At 42.4% G+C, this 24,424-nt stretch overlaps 1 protein-coding gene across 4 annotated transcripts in view; it reads left to right on the top strand.

Moving 5' to 3' along the window:
- KLF3 (KLF transcription factor 3) overlaps window positions 1-24,424 on the top strand; it is a 36,571-nt gene that overhangs the window by 6,900 nt on the left and 5,247 nt on the right. The window contains exons 1-5 of one of the 4 annotated variants that reach the window (XM_012474984.3): window positions 2,070-2,893; window positions 9,244-9,339; window positions 16,998-17,487; window positions 18,149-18,299; window positions 23,205-23,365. In XM_012474984.3, coding sequence (XP_012330407.2) covers window positions 9,283-9,339; window positions 16,998-17,487; window positions 18,149-18,299; window positions 23,205-23,365 — 859 coding nt within the window. In that variant the 5' untranslated portion in view covers window positions 2,070-2,893; window positions 9,244-9,282. Of the gene's footprint in view, window positions 1-2,069; window positions 2,894-9,243; window positions 9,340-10,436; window positions 10,517-16,997; window positions 17,488-18,148; window positions 18,300-23,204; window positions 23,366-24,424 lie in introns of those variants that run through there. The other 3 variants (XM_012474982.3, XM_064366310.1, XM_064366308.1) reach the window with 3 other exon arrangements.

Genomic DNA, 24,424 nt, shown 5'->3' on the forward strand with positions numbered 1-24,424 from the left:
ATTTCCGTATTTACTTGGGTCAAGCTGCCAATTTTTCTCAGCAGTTATATGGACAATTGCAGGTGCACTGGCTAGGAAGAATAATCACCTAATTTGGGGCCTTCAGAATATGTCTTTTGATCTTGCATCCAAGTGTGTATACTGAGACAGGGTGGGCAGCAGGGGCCAATTGGGAGGAGTGGGAATGGTCACTACTGTAAATAGACTGTCCCCACATTGTGTCTTCTCCAGGGACCAACCTATTCACAGAAATCACTATCCTGCACTTAACTGTTGGTGGTGTAATGTCCTCTGCTTGGGGAAGTGGTAGAGTGATGTGCCAAGGCTACCAGTCTTGAAGTCAGACTACCTTGGGTTCAAGTCCTGGCTCTACAGGTTAGCAGCTGTGTGATGTTGGGGGGCAGATTACTTGACCTCTCTGTTTCAGTGTTTTGTTTTGTTTTTTTAGTAAACTGGGAAGGTAGTAACCACCTCATAGGCATTAAATGACAGAGTTCATGTAAAGAACAGTACCTGGTGATTACCAATCCTGAAGGTGGTAGTGATTGGCAGGAAACCTGGGACATCACTTAGTCCCTTGCTTTCCTTAATCCTTTTTCAAAAACCTATGTTTGTGTACACACCCATTCCCCTGGCAGTTTCCTCCCCCTCCTCCTCTCCTCCCTTTCTCGCTCTCTTTTTTCTATTTTAGATTTTAAAACAGTTGAGAGCTCGACACTAGACTTGTTTAGAAGACCTCACTGAGTGGATGATAAATTCTTTGAAGATGGTACTGATAAGGTCTCTGGAGTACAGGTGAGGGGCCAGGCTAAGGTTAGGGGCCGTAACTTGTTCTTAGGAAGTTTAGTTTACTAGGTCTCCCTTAGAGTTAGGCCCTTCACCCCTATTACTTGTTTAAGGGAGAGATTTCAAGTGCATTCAGAGGGAGAGGGAAATGATTGTGGAACTCCTACTATGAGCTAAGTGCTCTTACGTTAGCTCCTTCAGCTTGACATAAAAACTTCATTCAGGGAACAAGCCCGATCTCCTGTGGGGAGTGGGGAGGGAGCCCTCTCAGGAAGGCTGAGGCCTGCCTGCCTGTCCTTCCCAGTACTGCTGGCGGTGTGGCACGCACCACTGGGAAAGCAAAAAGGCCCAGCGTATCTAGGTAAGAAGAGGCGGCCTTGGATTCCCCCAGGGAGCAATCAGCTGGCTGCGAGAAGTGGGGAGGGCCTTGAGCTGCTCTTTGAAGAATTAGGAGGATTTAGATAAGCCGGAAGGGGAGGGGGCATTCCACGCTGGTTGCCCAGCATCAGGGCCAAAAATGAACAAAGGCCTGGGGGGTGGGCAGGGCAGCCAGCATGAAGGGCACTTGTTGGAGCAGGGGGCAGCTGGTGGGGAACGGGGTGCCAAGCATGGGCGCCTGAGCCCGCTGTCAGTCCCGGGGAGTGCATGGGAGGGAGGTTTGTGAGCTGGGAAAGGACAGGAGAAGAGGACTGTGAAAAACGTCGGTGGCCAGGGGCTAGGGCTGGACTGGAGAGGCCAAGAGAGACTAGAGAGAGAAGCTGCAGCTAGCTACACAGGCCCCCAAGGCAGGAGTGGAGATGGGGAGAGCTAAGGAGGTGAGGACGGCTTTGGAGGTGGCCTCTGGGTTTCCATGGTGAAGAACCAGAAAATAAGGCCAGTGGGAGGTGGGGAGGGGCAGCCTTAGAGGCAGGAATGAAGAGGAGTAGGGTGGGCTTGGGCCACGTTGAAAGCAGTGGTTCAAAATGCTTTTTTCTTTTCTGCTTATTTTTAAAGGGAGAGGGCAGGCTTCGCTCATAGTTTTGTATCCAGAGGTTCAGTGGCTTTCTGGGAGAAACTTCAATGGAGAATCCTCAGGAGTGGAGGGAATGATCACCACCCCACCGTTCCTTCTGGTTATTTTTAAGGTTCCAACCATCCCTGTTCAGGCCGGAATTTCCAGGAACTGGCTGCTGCCCAGCACCAACTGGTCCCTCCCAGCCTCCTACTCCCTGCAGGGTGGGGCCCCATGGGTGGAGGCTCCTGAGGGTGGAGTTGGGTGGGTCTCCAGTGATAGGGAGGGCACTGAGCAGAGGCAGATGAGAGGCAGCGTGGCCTCACGCAGCCCTTCTGGATTTGATTATATAACGCTTCACAGAAGAGAATTGTGAGGGCTTAGGCGAGGCCTTGTGAGATATGTACACAGCAGGATTAGACATTATGGGTATTTTTCAATTTAGCTTGGGTTGCTTGCCCTTAAAACTAAAACACAAATTTGTCAGAGAGCATAAACAAGTGTGTAACCCTAGTAGGGAAAATGATTTGAGTTTGCTGTAATTTCTCTGAGAAGGGTGTGGAATGCCACTAGCCAGATGGCCTTGAACTTGCCAGGGTAGCATGGGTGTGGGCGTCCCCGCCCCCAGCCCTGCTTTGCTGGGCCTCCCGTTTGGAAAGGCGTCAGGCTTTTGCTTGGTTGTTACCTTTGCACCTGTCCTTATTGACATGCAAAATCAATTGCTTCACTTGGTCTTTCCGAAGTACAGGGTGTGGGCAGAATCTTATCTGAAGCCATGTCCTGTTTGGACAAGTTGGACTTGCCTTGGCAACCCTCCATAGGGTGGAGCAGATGGGTGGAGCAGGAAAGTAAAATTGGGTGGCTTGTTAGCTGAGAGAGGAGAGAGGGCGGGCTGTTTGCTCACTGGATCATTATATTTCATCTGAAACGAAATAATTAACTTCTTTCCCATTTACAATACACATTAATGCAAAATAACTAATTCACAAGGGACAAAGATTTAGAAACATCCCATGGAAGTTTTCTACTTCTCAAACGAGCAATAGAAGAGTAAGGCAGGTGAAAATCGCGGAGTGGCATGAAAATTTCCAAGAATTTCCAGGTAGGAATTTCCAGGTAGGTGCCATCGCGCTTGGCTTTTCTTAAGGGAGCGTCCAGCTTAAAAATGCCTGCTGACATCTGTTGCCTGTCCCCTGTATTTCTGGCCAGGGCAACTGCTCGTAAATACTGGAGCCTTTGGGAGATTTTGAAGAATTTGGGTAAAGAAACGAGAGAAAAGTTTCTTTGGACAGGAAGTTTAGCTACAAGGATGTTGCTTGCCTGCCTGGTCCTCGTGGGCAATAATTACACACACATGCACACACAGCCTTTTTTTTTTCTTTTTTTTTCTCTAAAGTTCCTTTGGGGAGTAGGGGTGGGGGAAGATAACATGTTTCCTCGTTTAAAAATCCAAACACTTGGAAGAATAGAAAGGGCCACCTAGTGATGGTGTGTTGCCGTATTGCTCCTTATACCTAGCTGAGGTCAGCTAGGAAACTGAGGTTTGCTTGGAGGAAGGCAGGTGAGTTGGAGGTTCACGGTGAGTCCTGGGTTGGGGAAGATAATGCAGGTACCCTTTGAGGATCTGCGGGAAGAAATGAGGGCATGGAAAAGGGAATAAATAGGGAGATAAGAAGGGAAAATGTCAGAGGCAGGTCTTGCTCTAACCCCAAGAAACAGGGAGGAAACTGTTTCTGATAGGTACACATTGTCTCTCCACCTTCCTCTTCCCTCCTCCCTCAGGAAGGGGCAGGCAGTCATCTCTAAGGTCGTTTCTGTAATAAATCATCCTGTAGCCTCCAGGCAAGCTGCTTTCAGAGGTTTAGTAACCTCCTAGCCTCGTCTTCCATGAAGGACTGCGTGTGTGTTTCTAAGCCCTGCAGCTCACCTGCAGCACTGCCCCCACCCCACAGAGCAGCAGTGCACAGGCCTAGGACACCACTGGATGGGGCTCCAAAGCGGGACTGCATTACTTCTGAAATTTCATGTCAATGATTCACCAAGCCTTTTAATCTTCAAGCTCTTTAAGCTATGTCTTGCATTTTGACAGAAATTTGACCCTTATTTTAACATTGGAAACGTCAGTATAGGTGGAAAAAGTGTGAAGGGAAATCCGTTTCTTTTTTTTGAGGATCATTCAGTATTATTGGCCTTTCTCTGCAAAATAACACAGCTGGGGAAGATGGCATTAGCTCCAGTTATGGAAAATTATTTTGGCGGTGGTGATGTTCCTATATATTTTTCTTTTAAGCACCTCTATAACTTAGAAAGTTTGATAAAAAGTTTTTCCCTTCCCCCCGCCCTTTTAGATGAAGTTTTGTTATCCTGGTATTGCTTAGTTTATTTAGCCTTAGAATGTATTTCTAAGACTAGCTAATGTGTTTCTAAGGCTAACTAAGCTAGTTAATGTAATGAAGATGTAAATGTGTTTAGGATTGGAAAATTGTCATCAGAAAAAAAAAAATAGAACCACATTTAGGGCCTCCTCCTTCTGTGGTACTCACATAAAATGATTAATAGAATTCTTGAGCCTGGTTAAAACCCAGTAGGTTTTAAGACCCCGACGTTGGCAAACTGGATTTTTACTGCGGTGTCCTGGTCTCTAATGCCTGTTTTAGTGCGCCACCTACTGGTTCTACTTAAGATTGCCGTCAGTGCTGTATGATTTTCTAGACATTTGTGGTTTATTTAGCATTCTTACAGAGTGATAATAAGCCCATTGCACTGAGCCGCCCATGGGTACCAAAGACCACCAAGTTTAGGGACCCGAATTCTTCCAGTGCTTAAGTTACTTCTCAGTTATGTGGAAAGCACGTTGAAGACTTTACAGGCACTCTTTTATGATTCTAGACCAGAACGTGTAAACAAATCCGTACCAATGACAGAACTGGTCCCTCTACTCAGAGATATGGGTGCAAAGTATAGAATCTTTTTGCAAATACATAAACAAAAGCCCAATTTCTGTTCATTTGTTTGATTTTCTTTCTAAATTTCGTTCCTTCCTAGCTTAGCTTCCCTATCTTGTCTTTATTACAAGTTTTGATTATTGAAATAATAAACTTGGCCAGGTGGGGTGGCTCATGCCTAAAGTCACATCATTTTGTGAGGCCGAGGCAGGCAGATCACTTGAAGTCAGGAGTTCAAGACCAGCCTGGCCAACATGGTGAAACGCCATCTCTACTGAAATTACAAAAAATTAGCCAGGCATCGTGGCAGGCGCCTGTAATCCCGGCTACTTGGGAATCTGAGGCAGGAGAATCGCTTGAACCCAGGAGGCAGAGGTTGCAGTGAGCCGAGATCGTGCCACTGCACTCCAACCTGGGTGACAGAGTTGAACTCTATCTCAAAAGAAAAAAAAAATAGAAATAACAAACTTTAAAAATAGATCGCAGATGTATAGAAAGCTGTCCCACCCACCACCACGACTCCCAAGAAGTTCCTGTTAACAGTTTTGGGTGTGTGGTTCCAGGCATTTTCTTTGCATGTCCTTTATCTTCTTGTTTTATATCCTGTGACTATCACTAAAAGCATCGTCATTTAAAAGCTATTTTAGAAGCTACCCAATTAGGAACAAAGTGCTTTTAGACCTGTGAAATAGTGAGTGCATTTGATTCTATTCGTTGTGATGTTTGAATTCTGCACAGACTTTTTTTTGATGTCCAGGGATGCATTATTTAGTTAGGAGTTTCAAAATTAGGTATTCTAATCCTATCACTCCTTTGTTTATTAACTGAAATACTTCTGTAATGAGAATATCCATTCGTCAACATTTGGATTACTTTGAGGTACAGTTCTGAGCAAATAAACATAGCTTTGTAATTATTTTTTAATAAAAGCAAATCAGGTTTTGTTAGTGCCGGTGTTTTTTACTGGACTTTATGTTTCTCTTAGGATTACAAGTCTTGCATTTCCTTAAACTTAGATAAAACAAAAAAATTGAAGAACCATAGTTATTTAAATAACGTCTTAATGATAAAAAGATATAGCAGATTAATGTGTAATTCATTTCTAAAATGATTCAGTAGTCATTGCTGTGGCCATTAGACAAAGTCGTTGAAAGCTTTGTGAGCTAAATAGTGGACTTAGAATTTGAACCAAAAGGAACTCCAGAGCCCATCATCTTAATTTATTCTGTGCTGCAGTTAGTGGTAGTAAAGAGTGCAGGGTAACATGACGTGTGGAGATGGTGGCCTCGCGCAGAAGCTGTGGCAGTAGTACAGCTGTGAAATGACAGGGCCTTATAGGAGACCTCATACAGGATGGAGGCAGCTGTTAACTTTGAAACTGAATCTAGTGAGTTTTATTTAAGGATGGGGGATAGACCTCTGAGGCGAGGGTATGTTAGCAAAGAGGCAAACACTAGACATTTTTGCTCCAGAAGTTGGAACCAACACATTTAGTGTTGTGTGTATGGAATATATAGCCAAAATTTATGTGCATGTGGATATAAATGAGGGCAAAAGGTGTGTGCATGTGTTTTTTTACTCTCATTTGATAGACCTAAATCCTTGAGAAGTAGGTAAGGGAGGCATGGTCTGCATTTTGCAAATGATCACACTTACCCCGTGGCTGGGCTAGTTTGCAGTCTCTGCTTGAGTCTCAAGACCGTAGCTCCTTACTTATACAACTGAGAATATGAATGCTTTTATTTAGAAGGATTTGAGGCCGAGTGTGGTGGCTCATGCCTATAATCCCAGCACTTTGGGAGGTCAAGGCAGGTGGATCACCTGAGGTTGGGAGTTTGAGACCAGCCTGATTAAGAAACCCCATCTCTACTAGAAATTCAAAAAATTAGCTGGGCATGGTGGCACATGCCTATAATCCCAGCTACTCGGGAGGTTGAGGCAGGAGAATCGCTTGAACCTGAGAGGTGTGGAGGTTGTGGTGAGCCGAGATCACACCATGGCACTCCAGCCTGGGCAACAAGATCAAACTCCATCTCAAAAAAAAGGGGGATTTGTATCAAGATACTGTCTAGTGCAATAGATGAGTCTGGAAGAGTGAATTCAGTGTAAAAAGCTGGGGGTGTGGAGGTGGGAGGCTGCCACAGGGTGGCCAGCCGTGAGTCAGGGCTGCTAAATGATCTGACCTCATTGATGTAAGTAGGAGATCTCACATCTTTTGTTTATGGTCCACTGTGGGGCACTGGATGACAGTTCTTAGACCCACGTTCATCCATACAGCTGCTAGGCTGGGAACTGGTTAATAATAGATCCCAAGACACAAAAGCGTTTTCATCCCTCATTATGAAATCATCTATTTTTCACTGGCTGTTGGGGTTTGTTCTTGCTGGAATACATAAGAGGGTAGTAGCACCATTGATTTGAGCAGCTTGGTATCAAATTGTGTTTGCAGATTATAATATACCCTGTAATGTAGGAAAATACAGTTTTGAAGTCAGGACCTTAAGTCGAGTTACTGATGAAATTCACATGTTGTCATGAGATTCAAAACAGGCTTTCTTCAGCGAATCAATGAAGCACAAGAACTACATAGTATTACTTCCATAACTGTGTGTGAAGATATCTTAGTATAACCCGTGGAGCACCAACACAACAAACTACAGGGCTGCCCTCATGGAGATGGGGATGGGGGTTGTTAACGCTGAAATGCAAGAAGTCATCCAGAACCCGGGGCTCCCGCAGCTTCTTCAGCTGGCACTCGCTCTAGAACTTGTTCACTTTGCCACCCAAACCAGGGTGATCTATAAAGGCCTTACCTCTAACCAAAGCACTGAGCACCTAAACTAGATTTGGCTAGTGAGTGCCTGAAGTCGATTTCTGAAAATGTGTCTAGTAGCAGGACAGTGTTTCTGTAACTGAGGAGACACACTGACCGTTAAGCGGACTGAATATTTCGTCTTGTGAAGAAGCAGTTGGCTTGATGTAGATTAGTGTTAGGAGTGGGCTATACAGAACACAGAAGAAAATAGAAGGGATGACAAGCAGAGAACAACAGAAGAAAAGGACATTTCCTTTACAGTAGGCTCATTTTCTAATGAGGAGAAATCTGAGTGAAAGCAAGCTAATATTCTTCATATGTGAAAAGTGCTTAGAAAACAATAAGAAGTTGTGCAGGGGTGTCAAGACCTGAGTAGACATTTCTCAAAAGAAGAAATCCAAATGCTCAATAAAGCTGAAAAAATTAACTTCAATAACCAAATCAATTTAGAATAAAAATCATTTGCCATTTTGAGACTAACAAGTTGGCAAGATGTTTATCTTTTATAACACAAGTGGTAACACATGTTGCTGGAGGAGGTTTGAGGAAACAGGTTGTATTTTATTAATGAAAATAATAGTTCGTCTTTGCCAGATGATGGATGCATCAGATGCTTTGGGATATGTACATACTTCTTACCCAGGAATTCCCGTACAGAAAACTTATCTTAAAAATTAATGGTGTGCAGAACGATATATTTAAAAGGCTCATTGCTGTTTGTAATGGTGAAAATTTAGGAGCAACCTAAGTGCCCACTAAAAAGGCATAAGTTAAGTAAACTGATGTGTTCACACAGTGGCACAGGGGATTTGATGGTGCAGAATCAGACTTACTGAAGAAGAAACGTTTTCACAATAAATTGTTCAGTGAAATGATAGGCGCTAAATAGCATGTACACTGTGAGACCACTTTTAAAGAGGGTTTGTTAGAATGAAAATGAGATTTTAATGAGGGTTGGTTCTAGATTTTCTTTTTGCTTGTCTTTTTTGCCGCCTAATTTTCCTGTAACCAACATAAGGGGAAAGGGGAAGGTGCTTAACCGTCATATGTAATGTGAACCTCTCTAAAGAGCTGCACAGCAATCCAGGCAAGCTTTGCCGCTCAGGAGGCGCTGTACATATTGTTCCAGAAATGTCAGGGTTTATGTATTGAGTTAGAAATGCTGGTTGCTTCTCATCTGGTTATGACCAAGGAGTCTGATTTTAATTTTGTAAATGACATCTTTCATAGGTAAGGGAAACAAATTTCAGCCATTCTAGGGGTAGGGGAGAAAAAGGAGCGGAAAGGTGGGATGAGGAGTATTATATTTTATTTTACTTTTTATTTATTTATGGGTTGTTTTTTTTTTTTGAGATGGAGTCTAGCAACATCACCCAGGCTGGAGTTACAGTGGCGCCATCTCGGCTCACTGCAACCTCTGCCTTCCGGGTTCAAGCAATTTTCCTGCCTCAGCCTCCCAAGTAGCTGAGATTATAGGCGTGTACCACCACACACAGCTAATTTTTGTATTTTTAGTAGAAACAGGGTTTTACCTTGTTGGCCAGGCTGGTCTCAAACTCCTGACCTCAGGTGATCCGCCTGTCTCGGCCTCCCAAAGTGCCGGGATTACAGGGCTGAGCCACCACACCCAGCCTATATTTTATTTTTACTAGTTTGTATTTAAAGTAACCTTGAGATTTAGATGGATACCTTGTTTTGTTTTCTAGGCCATACACCAGAGCACCCTAGAAGGTTTAACTAAAAGAATGCTCATGTTTGACCCAGTTCCTGTCAAGCAAGAGGCCATGGACCCTGTCTCAGTGGTAAGTTTTCCAAAATGGAATACCTCACCTTATTTTTTCCAAGTGATGATAACATTATTGTGTGTTGAATTATTCCTTAAAATCACTCATTACTTGACAGGCATTTCATAGGCAAACTTTTTCTCAACATCCCTAGGTATGAGTGAGGGAAATACTGTCCTAGCTGCTATGGGTCCTTTAATAAATGGGGTCTGTGCTTCCTTAAGACCTGTGCCTGGCGTCCCAGTAAGATATAATCAGCATAGGACTTAGGCCGTAGGCAAATCCTCTCGGGACAGAAGTAAGTTCACAAAAATTCCTCAGCCCTTTTGTGTGTAAAAATATATTAAGAATAGAATGATTTGCTTAAGCCCAATGACAACAGCCATATGGAGCTGTGACTATATGAGAGATGACTGAGGGAAGCCAGCGAGAGAAAGAACTTGGCAGTGAGGACAGAATCTCATTTACTTGGAAGAGTCTGGCTCTGTGGGAATTAAGTTCATTGTCCTTTTCAGCACCTTAGCGCTAAGCCAGCCCCTCCTGTGAGCCAGGCCACTAGCTGCTTTTAGGTCACCAGGGACTAGCAAGGTTTCTGTAGGTACAACATCAGTGCCATGGAGGGGAGACATGGTGACAGAAAAAGGTGTCTTGACTTCAGAGACAGCAGTGGTTTCGACTTGAGAGATCTGCTTGAGTGAATATTGAATAACAAGGCAACGCCCCCACTCTGTCTTGCTCTTTTCTTCCACGGGCTTGGAAAATATTCACAAGGGGGAAAGCTTGGCCCGAGTTGTGTATCTGAAGGTTGGTAATAACACGCTTGCAAAATTAGATCATCCTTATGCATTGGCTCTGGAGGTTCCTGCCAAAAATGTTTATACAAGACACGGGGGTCACTCCAAGGCCCTTGGAGCTGAGTTGCCATGGATATTACTAAGCCAGTGAAGTGTTTACCAGTATCTATAATGGGAGTTAAGTCAGAGGGGCTTTAAGGAAATAACATTTATATTCCAGCATGATAACTGAATAGCTGAGTGTCTGAATATGGTAGCAACTGAGCAATAAGGATTTTATTAATCAAAAAACTAAATTTTTTTTTTTTTTTTTTTTTTGAGATGGAGTCTTGATCTGTCACCCAGGCTGAAGTGCAGTGATGTGATCTCAGCTCACTGCAACCTCCACCTCCAGGGTTCAGGTGATTCTCCTGCCTCAGCCTCCCCAGTAGCTGAGGCGCCCACCACCACGCCTAGCTAATTTTTGTATTTTCACTAGAGACAGGGTTTCATCATGTTGGCCAGGCTGGTCTTGAACTCCTGACCTCAGGTGATCCACCTGCCTCAGCCTCCCAAAGTGCTGGGATTACAAGCATAAGCCACCGAGCCTGACCAGAAAACTAAATTACTTCGAATGTTACACAGTACTGTCACTGTATTCATCAAATCCCCCTCCCCGCCATTACTGCATGATCACATTAGAGGAAAATGAAGGTATAAAATTTCCCCATTAATTATATTCTTGAAATAGGAATAGGTTTTAAGCACTGGAGAATATGATTCATTTTACAAATGGTGCCGAGCCATCAGTGATACATTTTACTGTTCAGTGTACTTCCAGTGCTTTTAATCAAGCATGAAAATCAGGCTCAAGAGTCCAATAGAAAGCTAAAAGGAAGATCCACATTGCTAAATTGGTATGATATGTATAATTAAGTGCAAGGAAATGCACTTAACCGAAAAAAATGTAGAGTAAAATGAGTTTGAAGTAACTGTTAAACTTGTATTGTTGTTAACATGTTAATACACGAAGTTAAAATATGTAGAAGTGTTTTTGCAGTTAATGATCTTTTTCTCCTTCTTGTGCTAGATTTCAACTGCAACTGACATTTTTAGAATTGAGTTTCACCAAAAGTTACTGTCAGTCCTTAAAATGAAGGTGGTTTTTTTTTTTTTGGTTTTTTTTTCTTTTTTTGATTTTAACTTTTTCAGCAGGAAGTATTTTTTTCTTAATTCAAATTGTGCAACCTCAGTTAACAGAAACATTTGAGGAGTGGGCTGTTAAAATGATTTTACTTTAAAAAATTAAAAAGCTTTTGTTCCTACTCTTAAATCTTCAAATTTCATCTTTTCTGCCTTCATAGGTGAAGTATATTGAATCTAATTTATTCCTTTTTTTTTCTAAATTCAGTCTTTGACCTGAAGATCAAAGTCTTTGGCTATTCAAGTCAGTGTTGTAAACATTAAGGCACAATAGGACATTGTAAAAATATTTTTAATGTCTACATATGAATAAAAATATGATAGCTTATTTCTCCCCCTCTTCCCACCCCCTAAAAGGACAGCACAGCAGAAGCAATCTGCTCAGTTGGTCTTTTGCTACATGTCATACTGTTCTCCACTAAGCCTTGTACTGTGAGGCTTGGGGTCACCCTATTAAAATTTGCAAGAATGAGGAACAGAGTAGACTCTGTCTCCCCAAGTCTGTGCCTTAAATCTCTGCTACTCACTGTTCACCCAGTGTTGGCAAATCACCAGCAGCAACCTGAGCTTCCGGTTTTGTGGATTTTTTTGTTTTTTTTTTGAAAAATTACAAAATATGAAACTGTAAAAAAATGTACATGTACATAAATTTTTTTTTTTTTTACCATTTCCCAAAAGATTGAAAATTAAAGGATTTAATTCAAGAAGTTAGCAAGAAAACAAATTGCAAAAATAAAACAAAAAGTACTCTTCTATTCCTGTAGAAAGATTACTTTTGAAGATGGGATTAGTAATATTCTGTTATCTAACAGACACCTTATAGATAGGAAAGTTTGTCAAATGAGTAGTTTCCTCTGCAGTGTTCTAACAGAAACTCTTCATGGCGCTTCAAGCCTGGTAGAAAGAGAGCTTTCTACCTCTGTTTCCATGGGGGTGCATGCCATTTGCTCTTTCCAGAGTGTGTGTTTATACGTGCACCACACCTTTCTGTGCCTGGAACCCTCTCTTGGATGAAGATTCCTTTGACTTGCCCTGTCACGGACATTTCACTTTTTTTCATGTTGATGAATAGTGAAATAGAGATTTCATCCACGTTTCAGTCACTTTATCCACTGAAACTCTTACAATGGAAAACTCACCAAAACTATTCCTAATAAAACAAGAAACGTATGCAATTATCACCTTAGCATAAAGTGATAGAGCTTTGGGAAATTATCTAAACCTTGTACCTCTTTCCCTGTCGCAATTAAAATCATTTTCTCAAAGTTCAAAATAATTGGTATATTTTTCCTTACCTTGTCAGTAGTAAAAACCCTGCTAAGAGAGTGTGTTAATTTACTCCACATTCATCAAGTATTAATTGAGAACATGCGCCCGGCCCTCATCACCTCACACTGCAGTGAGAAGCAGCAGTCAGTCAATAAATGCACACTGGGCGTAGGAACATCTGAGTGCGTGTTACAGACAGAAAGAACTTTTCCTTATAGCAGATTGGTGGTTTTGTCAGGGGGAAGTTTGTTTTGGTTTGTTTTTTGGTTTTTTTTTTTTTTTTTTGGTTTTGTTTTGGTTTTGAGACAAAGTATTGCTCTGTTGCCCAGGCTAGAGTGCAGTGGCGAGATCACTGGGCTCAAGCAATTCTCCTGCCTCAGCCTCCCAAGTAGCTGGGGACTACAAGCAAGCACCACCACACCCCTCTACATTTTGTTTTTTCTGTAGAGATGGGGTCTCACTATGTTGCCCAGACTGGTCTCAAACTCCTGGCCTTAAGCAATCCTCCTACCTTTTCTGTAGAGACGGGGTCTCACTATATTGCCCAAGCTGGTCTCAGACTCCTGGCCTTAAGCGATCCTCCTGCCTCAGCCTCTCCAAGTGCTGGAGTTGTAAGTGTGAGCCACTGTGCCTGACCCGGCCCTTGTGTTTTAAGCCCTTGTGATCCCCAGTGGGGGCCAGAGTTGGGAAGGGGAAAGCCCATGTCTGTGTCTTGTCTTTGGACTGCTCTGTTCCAGGACACAGGGCCTCTGGGGCTAAGCAGCATGCACAGAGGGCACTGGAGGTCCGTCCGTGGCCAGAGGCGCATTTTCTGCCTCATCAACACTTGTCTCTGATTTGGATTTCGGGCCAGTACAGCTGTGCTTGTGTGCATTGCTTTGATAGAACATGGGAACAGTCTGGAGGAGAGGGGAAGACTGTTACCAGGTTGTACCTGCCCAGGGCACACACCCTGATCACACCCCGTGTCAGTCCCTACACCACACCAGATTGTTGGAAGCTGATTCCAAAAGCTTATGTGCTCTACCCACCCAGATAACATGAACCGTTTGAGGGGCCACATTTCTTCACCCTTTTGTGAGGCCTTGGGCTGGAAACAGTTAATTATCTGCCCAGAGTTGGGTGTCTGTGTGCAAATGTGTCTCCCCACAGTTAGTCTTATGCCTTACAATAATCGCATAACTAATAGAGGGAGTGAGGGCATTCATATGAGAACAGGCATATCAGCAAACTGATAAAACTTAGCTTTACATGTGACTTTTTCTGTCTTAATGGCTTGAGAAACCTGAGAATATTATTAAATTTGCAAATCTGGAGGTTCTAAATTCCTTCTCTTCCAAAACTCGCCCCATGCATAGAAAAATCCAGCAATGACAGCCATAAAACTATGTCCTCATTTTGCTTCCCATTTAGCTGCCAGTGACTATTGGCATTAAAATCTAGGTCATAGGGAGGTCTTGGAAGAATTGGATTGAGCATAAGGGAGAAGCTACATTTTGGTCAATAGAAGAAATGCTGCCTCCCATTTCCTAAAGGTTATTTTTTCTAATACCAGAACCATTGCCCTTTGGAGAATTACATGAAGCACATTAGACTTTAGGACTAGGGGAAATCCTTCTCCCTCCTGTATTTACTCCCTGAAACTCTCCAAGGTACATGATTTATAGTGTTTTGTTGTTGTTAATGAACCTTGTGTGCCTTTTAATAATGCCTCTCTTAATATTTCAATTTAAATCTGTTTAATACTTAATGTTGCTATGTTTTGGACCTCTTGTGTGGGTACTGTGCGTGCCTGGCTTTAAAGAAAGGTAGAGAAGCTTTTCTTCATTTGATCCTTGATATATATATATATATAACTCAAAGCTGTTTTTATTCATTTTGTGTTTTGTGATTGTTATATCCTTCATTTTCTTGTTTTTAAGCAGCATTAGTGTGAAAACCGGCTGGGCGTGGCGGCTTATGCCTGTAATCCTAGAACTTTGGGAGGCCCAAGCGGGCCGATCGCTTGAGCCCAGGAGTTCCAGACCAGCCTGGACAAAACCTAGGCTCTACAAAACTACAAAAATTAGCCAGGCATGGTGTCACATGCCTGTAGTCCCACTTACTCTGGAGGCTGAAGTGGGAGAACCATGTGATCCCAGGAGGTCGAGGTTGCAGAGAGCTATGATCATACCACTGCACTCCAACCTGAGAAACAGTGAGACCCTATCTCAAAAAAAAAAAAGAGAAAAGAAAATTGTTTTCCCCTCCTTTAAATAGACCTTTAGTGTCTTTGTTTTATATCTCTGTCATTTAGAGTGTTTCTATTCAAAAGGTAGTCTATGGCCTCTTGGTCCACTCCCCAGGAATTCAAAATTTGCATTTTAACAGGTGCCCCAGGTAAATGGATGTGCACAGTAAAGTTTGAGAAGCTCTGGTTGGGAGCGGCTGAGCCCGTGACAGTGAGCGCTTCTTGTATAAGCGGGGACAAGAAGGGACTTCTAGGACAGTGTGTGTTGAGCTCATTGCGTAGGTTATCCCATAACCTCACAACCTCCTGGAAGGTGGGGATTCAGAACAACCTTAGCAAGGTTGCCATATCCTCATAGCACCTGCACTCCTAATATTTAGTTTAATATTTAATATTTAATTATAAGGTGCCATTGAGGGGGTTTCTTTGTTGCATCCCGAGTTAGTATTGCCTCTAAATCATAAACACATAGGATTTTAGAGCTGGAAGAGCAGCACCGTATGTGGTTTATCACTGTCAATGTCAGCCATTCATGTACAAAGAATTTTCTGCAGGTAAGCAGGCTTGACATGCACAATTTCAGTTTCCCTAAAATGCCGAGTGAAGAAGTTGGTTTATCTTGTTTAATTTTTTAAAAAATTAAAAATTATGTTGCATTCTACAAAGAAAATTTACAACAAAATGTTAGTTAAGGAATAGAAGTAATTTAGGTGAACTCCATGGTCAAGGTTAGTGCCCGTAGTGTGAAATTATTATGATTGGTTTGTATTTAAAGCTGGCAGATGAAAATTAGGTTATCGTGATATTTTAAGAGAGAAAGGTGTTTGAAGATAAATGAGGTCAGTTGTGTATCAGATCTTGGGAAGGAAACAGACTCTCTTGTCTCTCCTGCTCTCCCTTGTTTGTCCCCCAGCCTCATTTGATGAATGGGTAGCAGCGTGTAGAGGAGAGAACACGGGGCCTCAGCTTGTGTGAATGACCCTGACTACCACATTTCCTTATTCAAGTCATAGCACATTAGCTGTTTCTTATAGTTCTTGGCATTCAAGTCTACAGCTTCATTCAGATTCTGAATAAGAACGTTGAGCAAGTTAGGGCCAAGGACATAATTGCCCCAGTGAGGGTGGCCTTCAGAACAAAGGTGTGTATGGTGACTGACCCACTCCTGGTTTGCCTGAGACTGTAGAGTTTCATGGGATGTGGGACTTTCAGTGCTGAAACCAGGACAGTTAAGGCCGACTAGGATTGTTGGCCAATCCTAGGCATGGATTGTTCAGCTGCTGAAGCCCTTCGAAAGAAAGATACTGTCTGTCATGCAGCCCCATTCTTCCTTATTATATACAAGTATGATGAGCAATCAATATCCTGCTGAAGTTAAAGACACTACTTATCCTGAGAAATCAATGTCCTGCTGAAGTTAGACACTAAAGCTAGAGAGCATTTCCTGCTCATCAAGAAACCCCACCAGAAAAGCAACAGGTTGGTTTGGCTTGGCTGGTTCTTGGTGAACCCCAGCTCTGACTCCTAATGATAATGGCCCCCATGCCTGTGCTAGCACCCGTCTTAAAATTTTGCCAGGTATCAACCTTAATGTTTGACACAGGAATCATCTTGGGATTAAATTTCAGATTTTTCATCTGCAGTAGTGACCACATTGATCTTAGTTTTAATGTTTATGAGACCACCTCTCATAGCATTTTCTTTGTTCTTTGTTTTTTGGGTTTTTGTTTGTTTTTTTTGTCATCCAGGCTGGAGTGCAATAGCGTGATCTCGGCTCACGGCACCCTCTACCTCCCAGGTTCAAGTGATTCTCCTGCCTGAGCCTCCGAAGTCGCTGGGGTTATAGGCACCTGCCACTACACCCAGCTAATTTTTGTGTTTTTAGTAGAGACGGAGTTTCACCATGTTGGTCAGGCTGGTCTTGAACTCCCAACCTCAGGTGATCTGCCCACCTCAGCCTCCCAAAGTGCTGGGATTACAGGCGTGAGCCACCACGCCCAGCTCTCGTAGCATTTTTAATGTTGTTGAGACCACTTCTCTGAGAGCATTTTTTTAAGGTCAAGTATAGATCGAAATCTAAACCACTTTGTAAAGCCCGTGGGATTAAGTGCCTTGTTAGCATGTTTTTGTCTTAATTCATGTTTCAAGTAAATGTACTTATTTGGCTGTTGACACGTTGTTTTCTTTTTCGTTTCCTATAGTCATACCCATCTAATTACATGGAATCCATGAAGCCCAACAAGTATGGGGTCATCTACTCCACACCTTTGCCTGATAAGTTCTTTCAGACCCCAGAAGGCCTGTCGCACGGAATACAGATGGAGCCAGTGGACCTCACGGTGAACAAGCGGAGTTCACCCCCTTCGTCGGCTGGGAATTCGCCCTCCTCGCTGAAGTTCCCGTCCTCACACCGGAGAGCCTCTCCTGGATTGAGCATGCCTTCTTCTAGCCCACCGATAAAAAAATACTCACCCCCTTCTCCAGGCGTCCAGCCCTTTGGCGTGCCACTGTCCATGCCGCCGGTGATGGCAGCTGCCCTCTCACGCCACGGAATACGGAGCCCGGGGATCCTGCCTGTCATCCAGCCAGTGGTGGTGCAACCTGTCCCCTTTATGTACACGAGTCACCTCCAGCAGCCTCTCATGGTCTCCTTGTCAGAAGAGATGGAAAATTCCAGCAGTAGCATGCAAGGTAAATTCCGCCTCTGCTCCATGCCGCTGCACTTGCCTAGCATACTGGCGCTTCACCAGACGGGCTGGGTGAGGAAGCACAGGGCAAGGGCTGTTGAACTCTTCAAAGGAAATACTCATCTGCCTAAGGCATTTCGTTTTTTCTTTTTTTTCCCTAAAGTGTTGATACTGGAAGAGATCCCAAGAATCAGGCTTGTCTGTTTGATACCATGACATGATTACTTTCACTGTGTGATAGTCAATCGGGATAGAAAAAACCTTGACTTTATGTTGCTTTATTGAATACCAACATGGTTCTAGGTACAAAAGGCATTTAATAAATACTTTTTGATCATGGTGAAAACTAATGCCGATCAAAAGCCACCTTGTTTACTAACTGGTCATAGACAAAACTATGGGATTAAAAGGAAATAATCCAGAATTGTAAGAACGAATCATTTCAGGGCTGGTGTCTTAGAATCCAGGTCCCTGTACTTGCTGCTTACTGGCAAAATGATGGTCAAGAGAAGCAAGTATCTCCCACAGACTTGTTCCTGCTATAATTCTGCCAAAGGCAAATAAATTTCTCTATCTGTCTAGTAGATAGGAGCTATGCAGTAAGCCTTTATAAGCTGAAATTGGTAAATTGTACGTGGAGTGACTTTTCTATTTTTATTTTTTAGTACCTGTAATTGAATCATATGAGAAGCCTATATCACAGAAAAAAATTAAAATAGAACCTGGGATCGAACCACAGAGGACAGATTATTATCCTGAAGAAATGTCACCCCCCTTAATGAACTCAGTGTCCCCCCCGCAAGCATTGTTGCAAGAGTAAGTATATTTAGGTCTACCCAGCATTTGCATAGTAGCATGCTTCTTGGAACCTGGAACGGAAGCACAAGATTTCACATACGTGATGTGGTGTGAATGACCAGGAATGGCTTATTGTCTGTGGCCACAACTGGCGGGGTATCACTGGCCAAGATGGGAGACTCTCTCCAAAAACAGTATGCTCTCTGTTACACTGACAACATTATGATAAAAGTTACATCAAGTTTTCATTGAATCAGTCATCTGTGATTTTGCACCTTACCACATGAATTATTTTTGTTTTCTTTCCATTCTTCCAGGCTATGTATACATAGTTCTTCCATGATGAGAATCCTTGTGTAGATTAAATTTGGTGTTCTCTGGGTCATATAAAGTTTTCATGTGGACACACATAGTCCTCCCAGCTGTCCCTTCTAACCTAGTATATTGTTTCTATTATGGGAAATGTCTGTAATCACCATCTGCAGGCCAACCACAAGCCCAAAAGAGATGCTCCAGAACAAGTCCTGGAAATAGTGGTGGCAACAGAAAGTCATCTGTGTAGCTCAGGGAAGACCAGCATTGAAAGAACTGTTCTCTGGTCTTTTTAATCATATCTGCCTACAGAGTGTATAGTATCCTGTAGAACTGCCATCCGAGAGGAAGGCTGTGCAGTATTGGTCAGCATCCAACCACCCGAATGGTGGTTTCTTGTAGGTCTAACATGGTATAAGGTGGTAGTGCCACGCACAGGTTCAGTAACCTCATTTGTAAGATCCTGCTATAGATAACCTTGACCTCTACCAGTGATTACACTAAGGGCGGGGTTTATAGTTGCTAAGAAGATGGTCTTCGGGTCCAACAAGGATCCCACCTCTGCTCTTTACCATATGTATGATCTTGGACTACTTAATCTCGCTGCCCTCATTTCTGTTTTCATTATTGATTGTAGTTGTTGTAATTGTCTTGTGTTATGGGTGCTTCAACATTGGATTCAGCAGCCAGCTTCCTAGTACAAAGGCAACAGTTAACTCCACCAGGTCCCCTTCCATCGTCTTCCTGCATCATTTTCCTCCAACTTGAATAAATGTTCTACCCACCTTTCTCCTTTATCTTCTCCAGCCCCTCCGCCCTGGTCCCTCTCACAATTAACTCTGCAGCAGAATGCAAATTCTCTGATTTTAGAATAGTTATTTTATGGTAACTTCAAATATATCCTAGTTTTGTATCCATATTCAGCTTGGGTAGGTACCTTCATAGTAGCTTATGGATTAATTGTCCACTGCACCCAATGATAGTCCTTTTTGGTTTGGATTGTTGTATGCTCCCTGATAGATGAAGAAGAGAATGACTCTCAGCCAGCTGCATGAGCAGGTAGGGAGAGAGAGTCTCTGATAGAATTGTATGTTGTTATTCCTCTCAATCACATAGTGCCCTCTTCCCTCAAAAAAACCTTCCCAGGTGTTTTCAAAGGAATTATGTCATTCCTCCACAACAAGCACGTGGGAGTCAGAGCAAAAGGCGAACCGATTACCTAAGACATTAGATAACTCACCCGTAATCACACTGCTAACAACTGAGGGAACCTGGGATTGATCTCCTGCTTCCAAATCAGGGCTTTTCCTGGCGTCTTGTCATATCCAACCCATTGCATCTGCCCATGCACTCAAGTGAAAGGAAAACATGACTAAGCAAAATGGACACATCTTATAGGTGGAATTAACTCTTTATGTTGAGGGATGTCTCTGGCAAGATAAGCAACAGGGCATGCACTTATAGTTGTTCCTGCATGGGTGATGAAAAAGATGCTATAAAACTAAATAAAGCCAAGTGCCTCCATAGGGAGGGATCCGTTGACTGGACAAGTGTTATTCCAAAGTCTGGGATGTTGCAAATTGCAATGTAAAACATTACAGAAGAAGATTTGAAGGCAGTATTTCGTGCTTTGAATGCTGCTCAAAAGAAAATACTTTTTTCTTCTTTTAAGTAATATTCTTTTGATGATCTCAAGCCCAGTGGCTTTTAATGATTAATGAGTAATATGCTTATTTTAATGCTGTCCTAAGAATGCATTTTGCATCTCAGAAGAATTCAACAGATTAGCCACAGCTGGGACATGTACTCTTTAAGTAATGTTCCCACAGATGTGATTAAGTAATGTCTTGGAGTGTGCCCAGTAGCAGCCCACGTAGGAAACCAGCTAGCCAGGAAAGAATCACTTGAAACTAGGCACTTAGTACCACTGCAGTGAAGCAACCCCAATAATATTTGCCTTAGGAAACCCTTCCTTTCCAGAGGCAGGCTTCAAAGTACAGCTTTGAAATCCGTTTGCTTGATTGTGGTGTTACAGCTTTAGGATTATTTATAAAGGCACTCAAAGGTACATCAAATTCCTTTTGTTACAGATTTACAAAAAGATTTATTCGTTACAAATATATGAAACTATATTTAGCACAAAAAGCATAAGGATCAGATTTCCCTATTGAGTTGTGTATGTGAATTGTAGCATCCTTAAAGATGGGCTGTCTCCGCGCAAAACAGTGGACAGATACATGTATTAACTCTCTAACTTGTTGGTTATAATAATCCCAAACCATTACTCTTTGAAAATGGGAGTGGAGACCAAAAAGTGTGAGATCCCAACACTCTTAATCTAGCCTTGGCCGGAACCAACACCAGTCTCTTAAGAGATGCGGCAGCTAACTGTGATCAGAATGTTTGAGGGGCACAGCTCAAGCAGAGGTATCCTGGTTTGGGGACATCCTCAAACAACTCATGAAATTAAACAACCATAGGGTACAAAGTTACAAATAGAATATTTTAAACCTCAGTATTCATGACTACTATTTAGTAGCTTTATCTTGGGAACAGACATTGTTCTGAGATAGAGTCTTCTGAGATAACATCATCATCATTCCCAGTTTACAGAAAGGAAACCACGACACAGAGAGGGTGAGATCTTGGCCCGGGGTCACAGAGACTGTCAGTGACAGGGCTGGGATTTGTAATTGGAGCTCACAGCCTTTGGATACACCTTTATATATAAAATAAACAACTGGAAAGGACAGTCAGAATTACTGCACAGAAACGATTAGATTCCCAGCCCATAAAATCTAATAATTGGGAGAGATTTCTAAAGTTATCTGAGAAAGATAGTCTCCCAGTATCCCAAAGACATGCAAGTTTTATGGTTAATCATGAAATTTCTGCCCTGGCATTTTATTTCCTGAAGTTCTTTTAATGGAGATGAAACATTTTCATTAGATGGCATTAAAGTTAAAAATAAACTGAACTATTTTCTTTTTATTGAAGGATTTTAAAGAATAATTCAGCCTTATAAAAACGTTGTCTGTAAACCTCTCACTTTGCTGTGCTCTGCTATTTGTTTGCACATACACATATAATTGAAGTCCTTGTTCTTCTCCCCCTCTTCACTATTTTATGTTCACTTTTCCTTGTATCTAAACTTGGCCTGTTTTATCCATCACTACCCCCCTTCCAGATATTAGAGTAGGAAGGTGAGAGTCAAAATTGACAGTTTCCTTTGCTCATAATAAAGCGTGAGAAGTAAGATCACGTAAGAAACACACCTTTTATTCTTTTGTAGTCACTTCTCAGCATACTTGAAAAAGTTATTGACAAGGGATGTGTATTCAGATACTTACCAAGACGTTTTATATCGAGACTCCCTTTTGATTTTTATGGATAAATTCTTTTTATCCTTTTTTTTTTAAGCTCACGAGTTAGTGTTTACTCTCATCATATTCTTTTTTCCTTTTTACCCATGTTTTTTCTCCCCAAACACACTTATGCAAATTATTCCTGCATTATCTGGAACATTTTAGGAGCTATAGATTCAACATGAAAGAGAAAGAAGTCTTTCATGACAGTTAGAGGCCAATGACATACACTTGTGATGTATCAAGTAATTAGTCACTAGGAAAGTGAATGAGCAGATTAGAACATTTTAATTACTTACATTAATCAGTGGGGGAAGCCTGAGAAAACTTGACAGACTTTTCTCAGTTCCTCCAGCTCCCTTTTTTCTCCACCATCTTCTTGTGGAAAAAGAGAAAGCTTAGATTATAAGATTTTTAACAGGGTTTGGTTTCAAATCCACCCAGGGAAGGTGCAAACTCAGGAATGAGAGAGAAATCAGGTAGGGAGAACGGCAGTCCCATGAGGGAGCTGGCACCACGTGAGCTAGCATCATGGGTGACCACACTGCATTGAGGTTCACCCTCATACGGGAATCACAGTGACAGTGGAGGTTTGAGTTTGTGAAGACAGCAAGGCCAACTTTTTTTTTTTCCTTTGGAAGAGCCGGCATTTGAAAATTGCATGTGAATTGGCAGTCTCTAAGGGACTCCAATTAAATGCCAGTTACATAAAGGATAAAAACGTAGATATACTCTACCATGTGGTTTCCTGAGACTTAGGAGTTTGATCTTTTCCATTTTTCCCTAGTGAACAATAATGAAAATCAGAGCAGCCTGTGGAAAAATACAGTGTTCAGCATTGCCTGAAACCACAAGATTCTATAAATAGGCAAATGTTGACTGAGGGAAGGAGCCTCCCCAGCACTCGGCGCCTGCCTCTAGAGTAGCACCTAACCCTTCTGACTGTCATTACTTATCTCCATGTCTGTCTCCCCCTAGAGTGTGAGCTCCTCGAGGGCAGGAACCCTGTTTTTATTCATCTTTGTGTCCCGGTGCCAAGCACAGTGCCTGGCTCATGGTAGGTGCCCACTCAATGTTTGTTGAATGAATATAGCGGTGCTTCTTGGGTTGATCAGCTAATTTCTTTTTGTTTATTTTGTTGGGATTTTTTGTTTATTTCTGCCCAGTGTTGTTCATGCTTTTAGTAGACTGATGAAAAAGAAAGAGCGTGCTCTTAACATTTTGCCTTTAACCTTGGCTTTCACAGGAATCACCCTTCAGTCATCGTGCAGCCTGGGAAGAGACCTTTACCTGTGGAATCCCCGGATACTCAAAGGAAGCGGAGGATACACAGATGTGATTATGATGGATGCAACAAAGTGTACACTAAAAGCTCCCACTTGAAAGCACACAGAAGAACACACACAGGTATTAGAAACACCAGAGTCACTTTATCTTTCTTCTTAAGATGTGTTAGAATAGAATACAAAGGTTGTTCCTATGAAAGTTTTTTCAGGCATCTTGAAAGTTATCATAGTTGTCTCCAGATGTGTCGTCTCCATATGAGTTGTGCAGAATGAAGAAGTTGCTAATGATTTCCCTTTGTAATAAGTTATAATAGATTCGAAGTAATCCCCATAATAAGGCTGCTCATAGTCACTTGCAGTTCTGTGCTCTCTAGCAAAGGAGGGAGAAAGAGTAGGAGCCTTCGCTGCTGGAACAGGGGAAGTGCTTTAACAGACGACCATGTGGCCTTCATATGAGCTATTTCACATGTATACATTGTAAATTTTTGAGAGTGAAGAACAGTCTTTGTGCAGCACAAATTAATGCAACAGGGCCAGGTACAGTGGCTCAGACCTATAATCCCAGCACTTTGGGAGACTGAGGCAGGCAGATCGTGAGGTCAAGAGATCAAGACCATCCTGGCCAATATGGTGAAAACCTGTCTCTACTAAAAATATAAAAATTAGCTGGGCCTGGTGGTGGGTGCCTTTAGTCCCAGCTACTTGGGAGGCTGAGGCAGAATTGCTTGAACCTGGGATGTGAAGCTTGCAGTGACCTGAGATTGTGCCACTGCACTCCAGCCTGGTGACAGAGTGAAACTAATAATAATAATAATGCAATAGTTTAAACACAATTCAGATAGAAGACTATCCTTGAAGGAAAGAAAAGTGAAGAAATTTGGATAATACATATCATCTAAAATTGAGGAATTCTTCCGCCATTGCCTATCATATTGGTTCTAGGATTTCTTCCATCTTGCCTAATACTGAATATAGAGCATGAGCAGCCAGATCATAATAAAGTTATTATATAGCCGAGGAAAATACGAAATTGGTCTCAGTGCTGAACGTTTTGGTAGTCAAATATCTTAAGGAAATAATACAAAAATGTTTTAACAGCCAGGTGCAGCAGCATACACCCGTGCTCCCAGCTACTTGGGAGGTTGAGGCAGGAGGATTGTTTGAGCCCAGGAGTTCAAGT

This window comes from Aotus nancymaae, unplaced genomic scaffold (genome assembly GCF_030222135.1).
Source record: "Aotus nancymaae isolate 86718 unplaced genomic scaffold, 86718_ANA_hifiasm-v0.15.2.pri h1tg000006l, whole genome shotgun sequence".
Lineage (NCBI taxonomy): Eukaryota > Metazoa > Chordata > Mammalia > Primates > Aotidae > Aotus > Aotus nancymaae.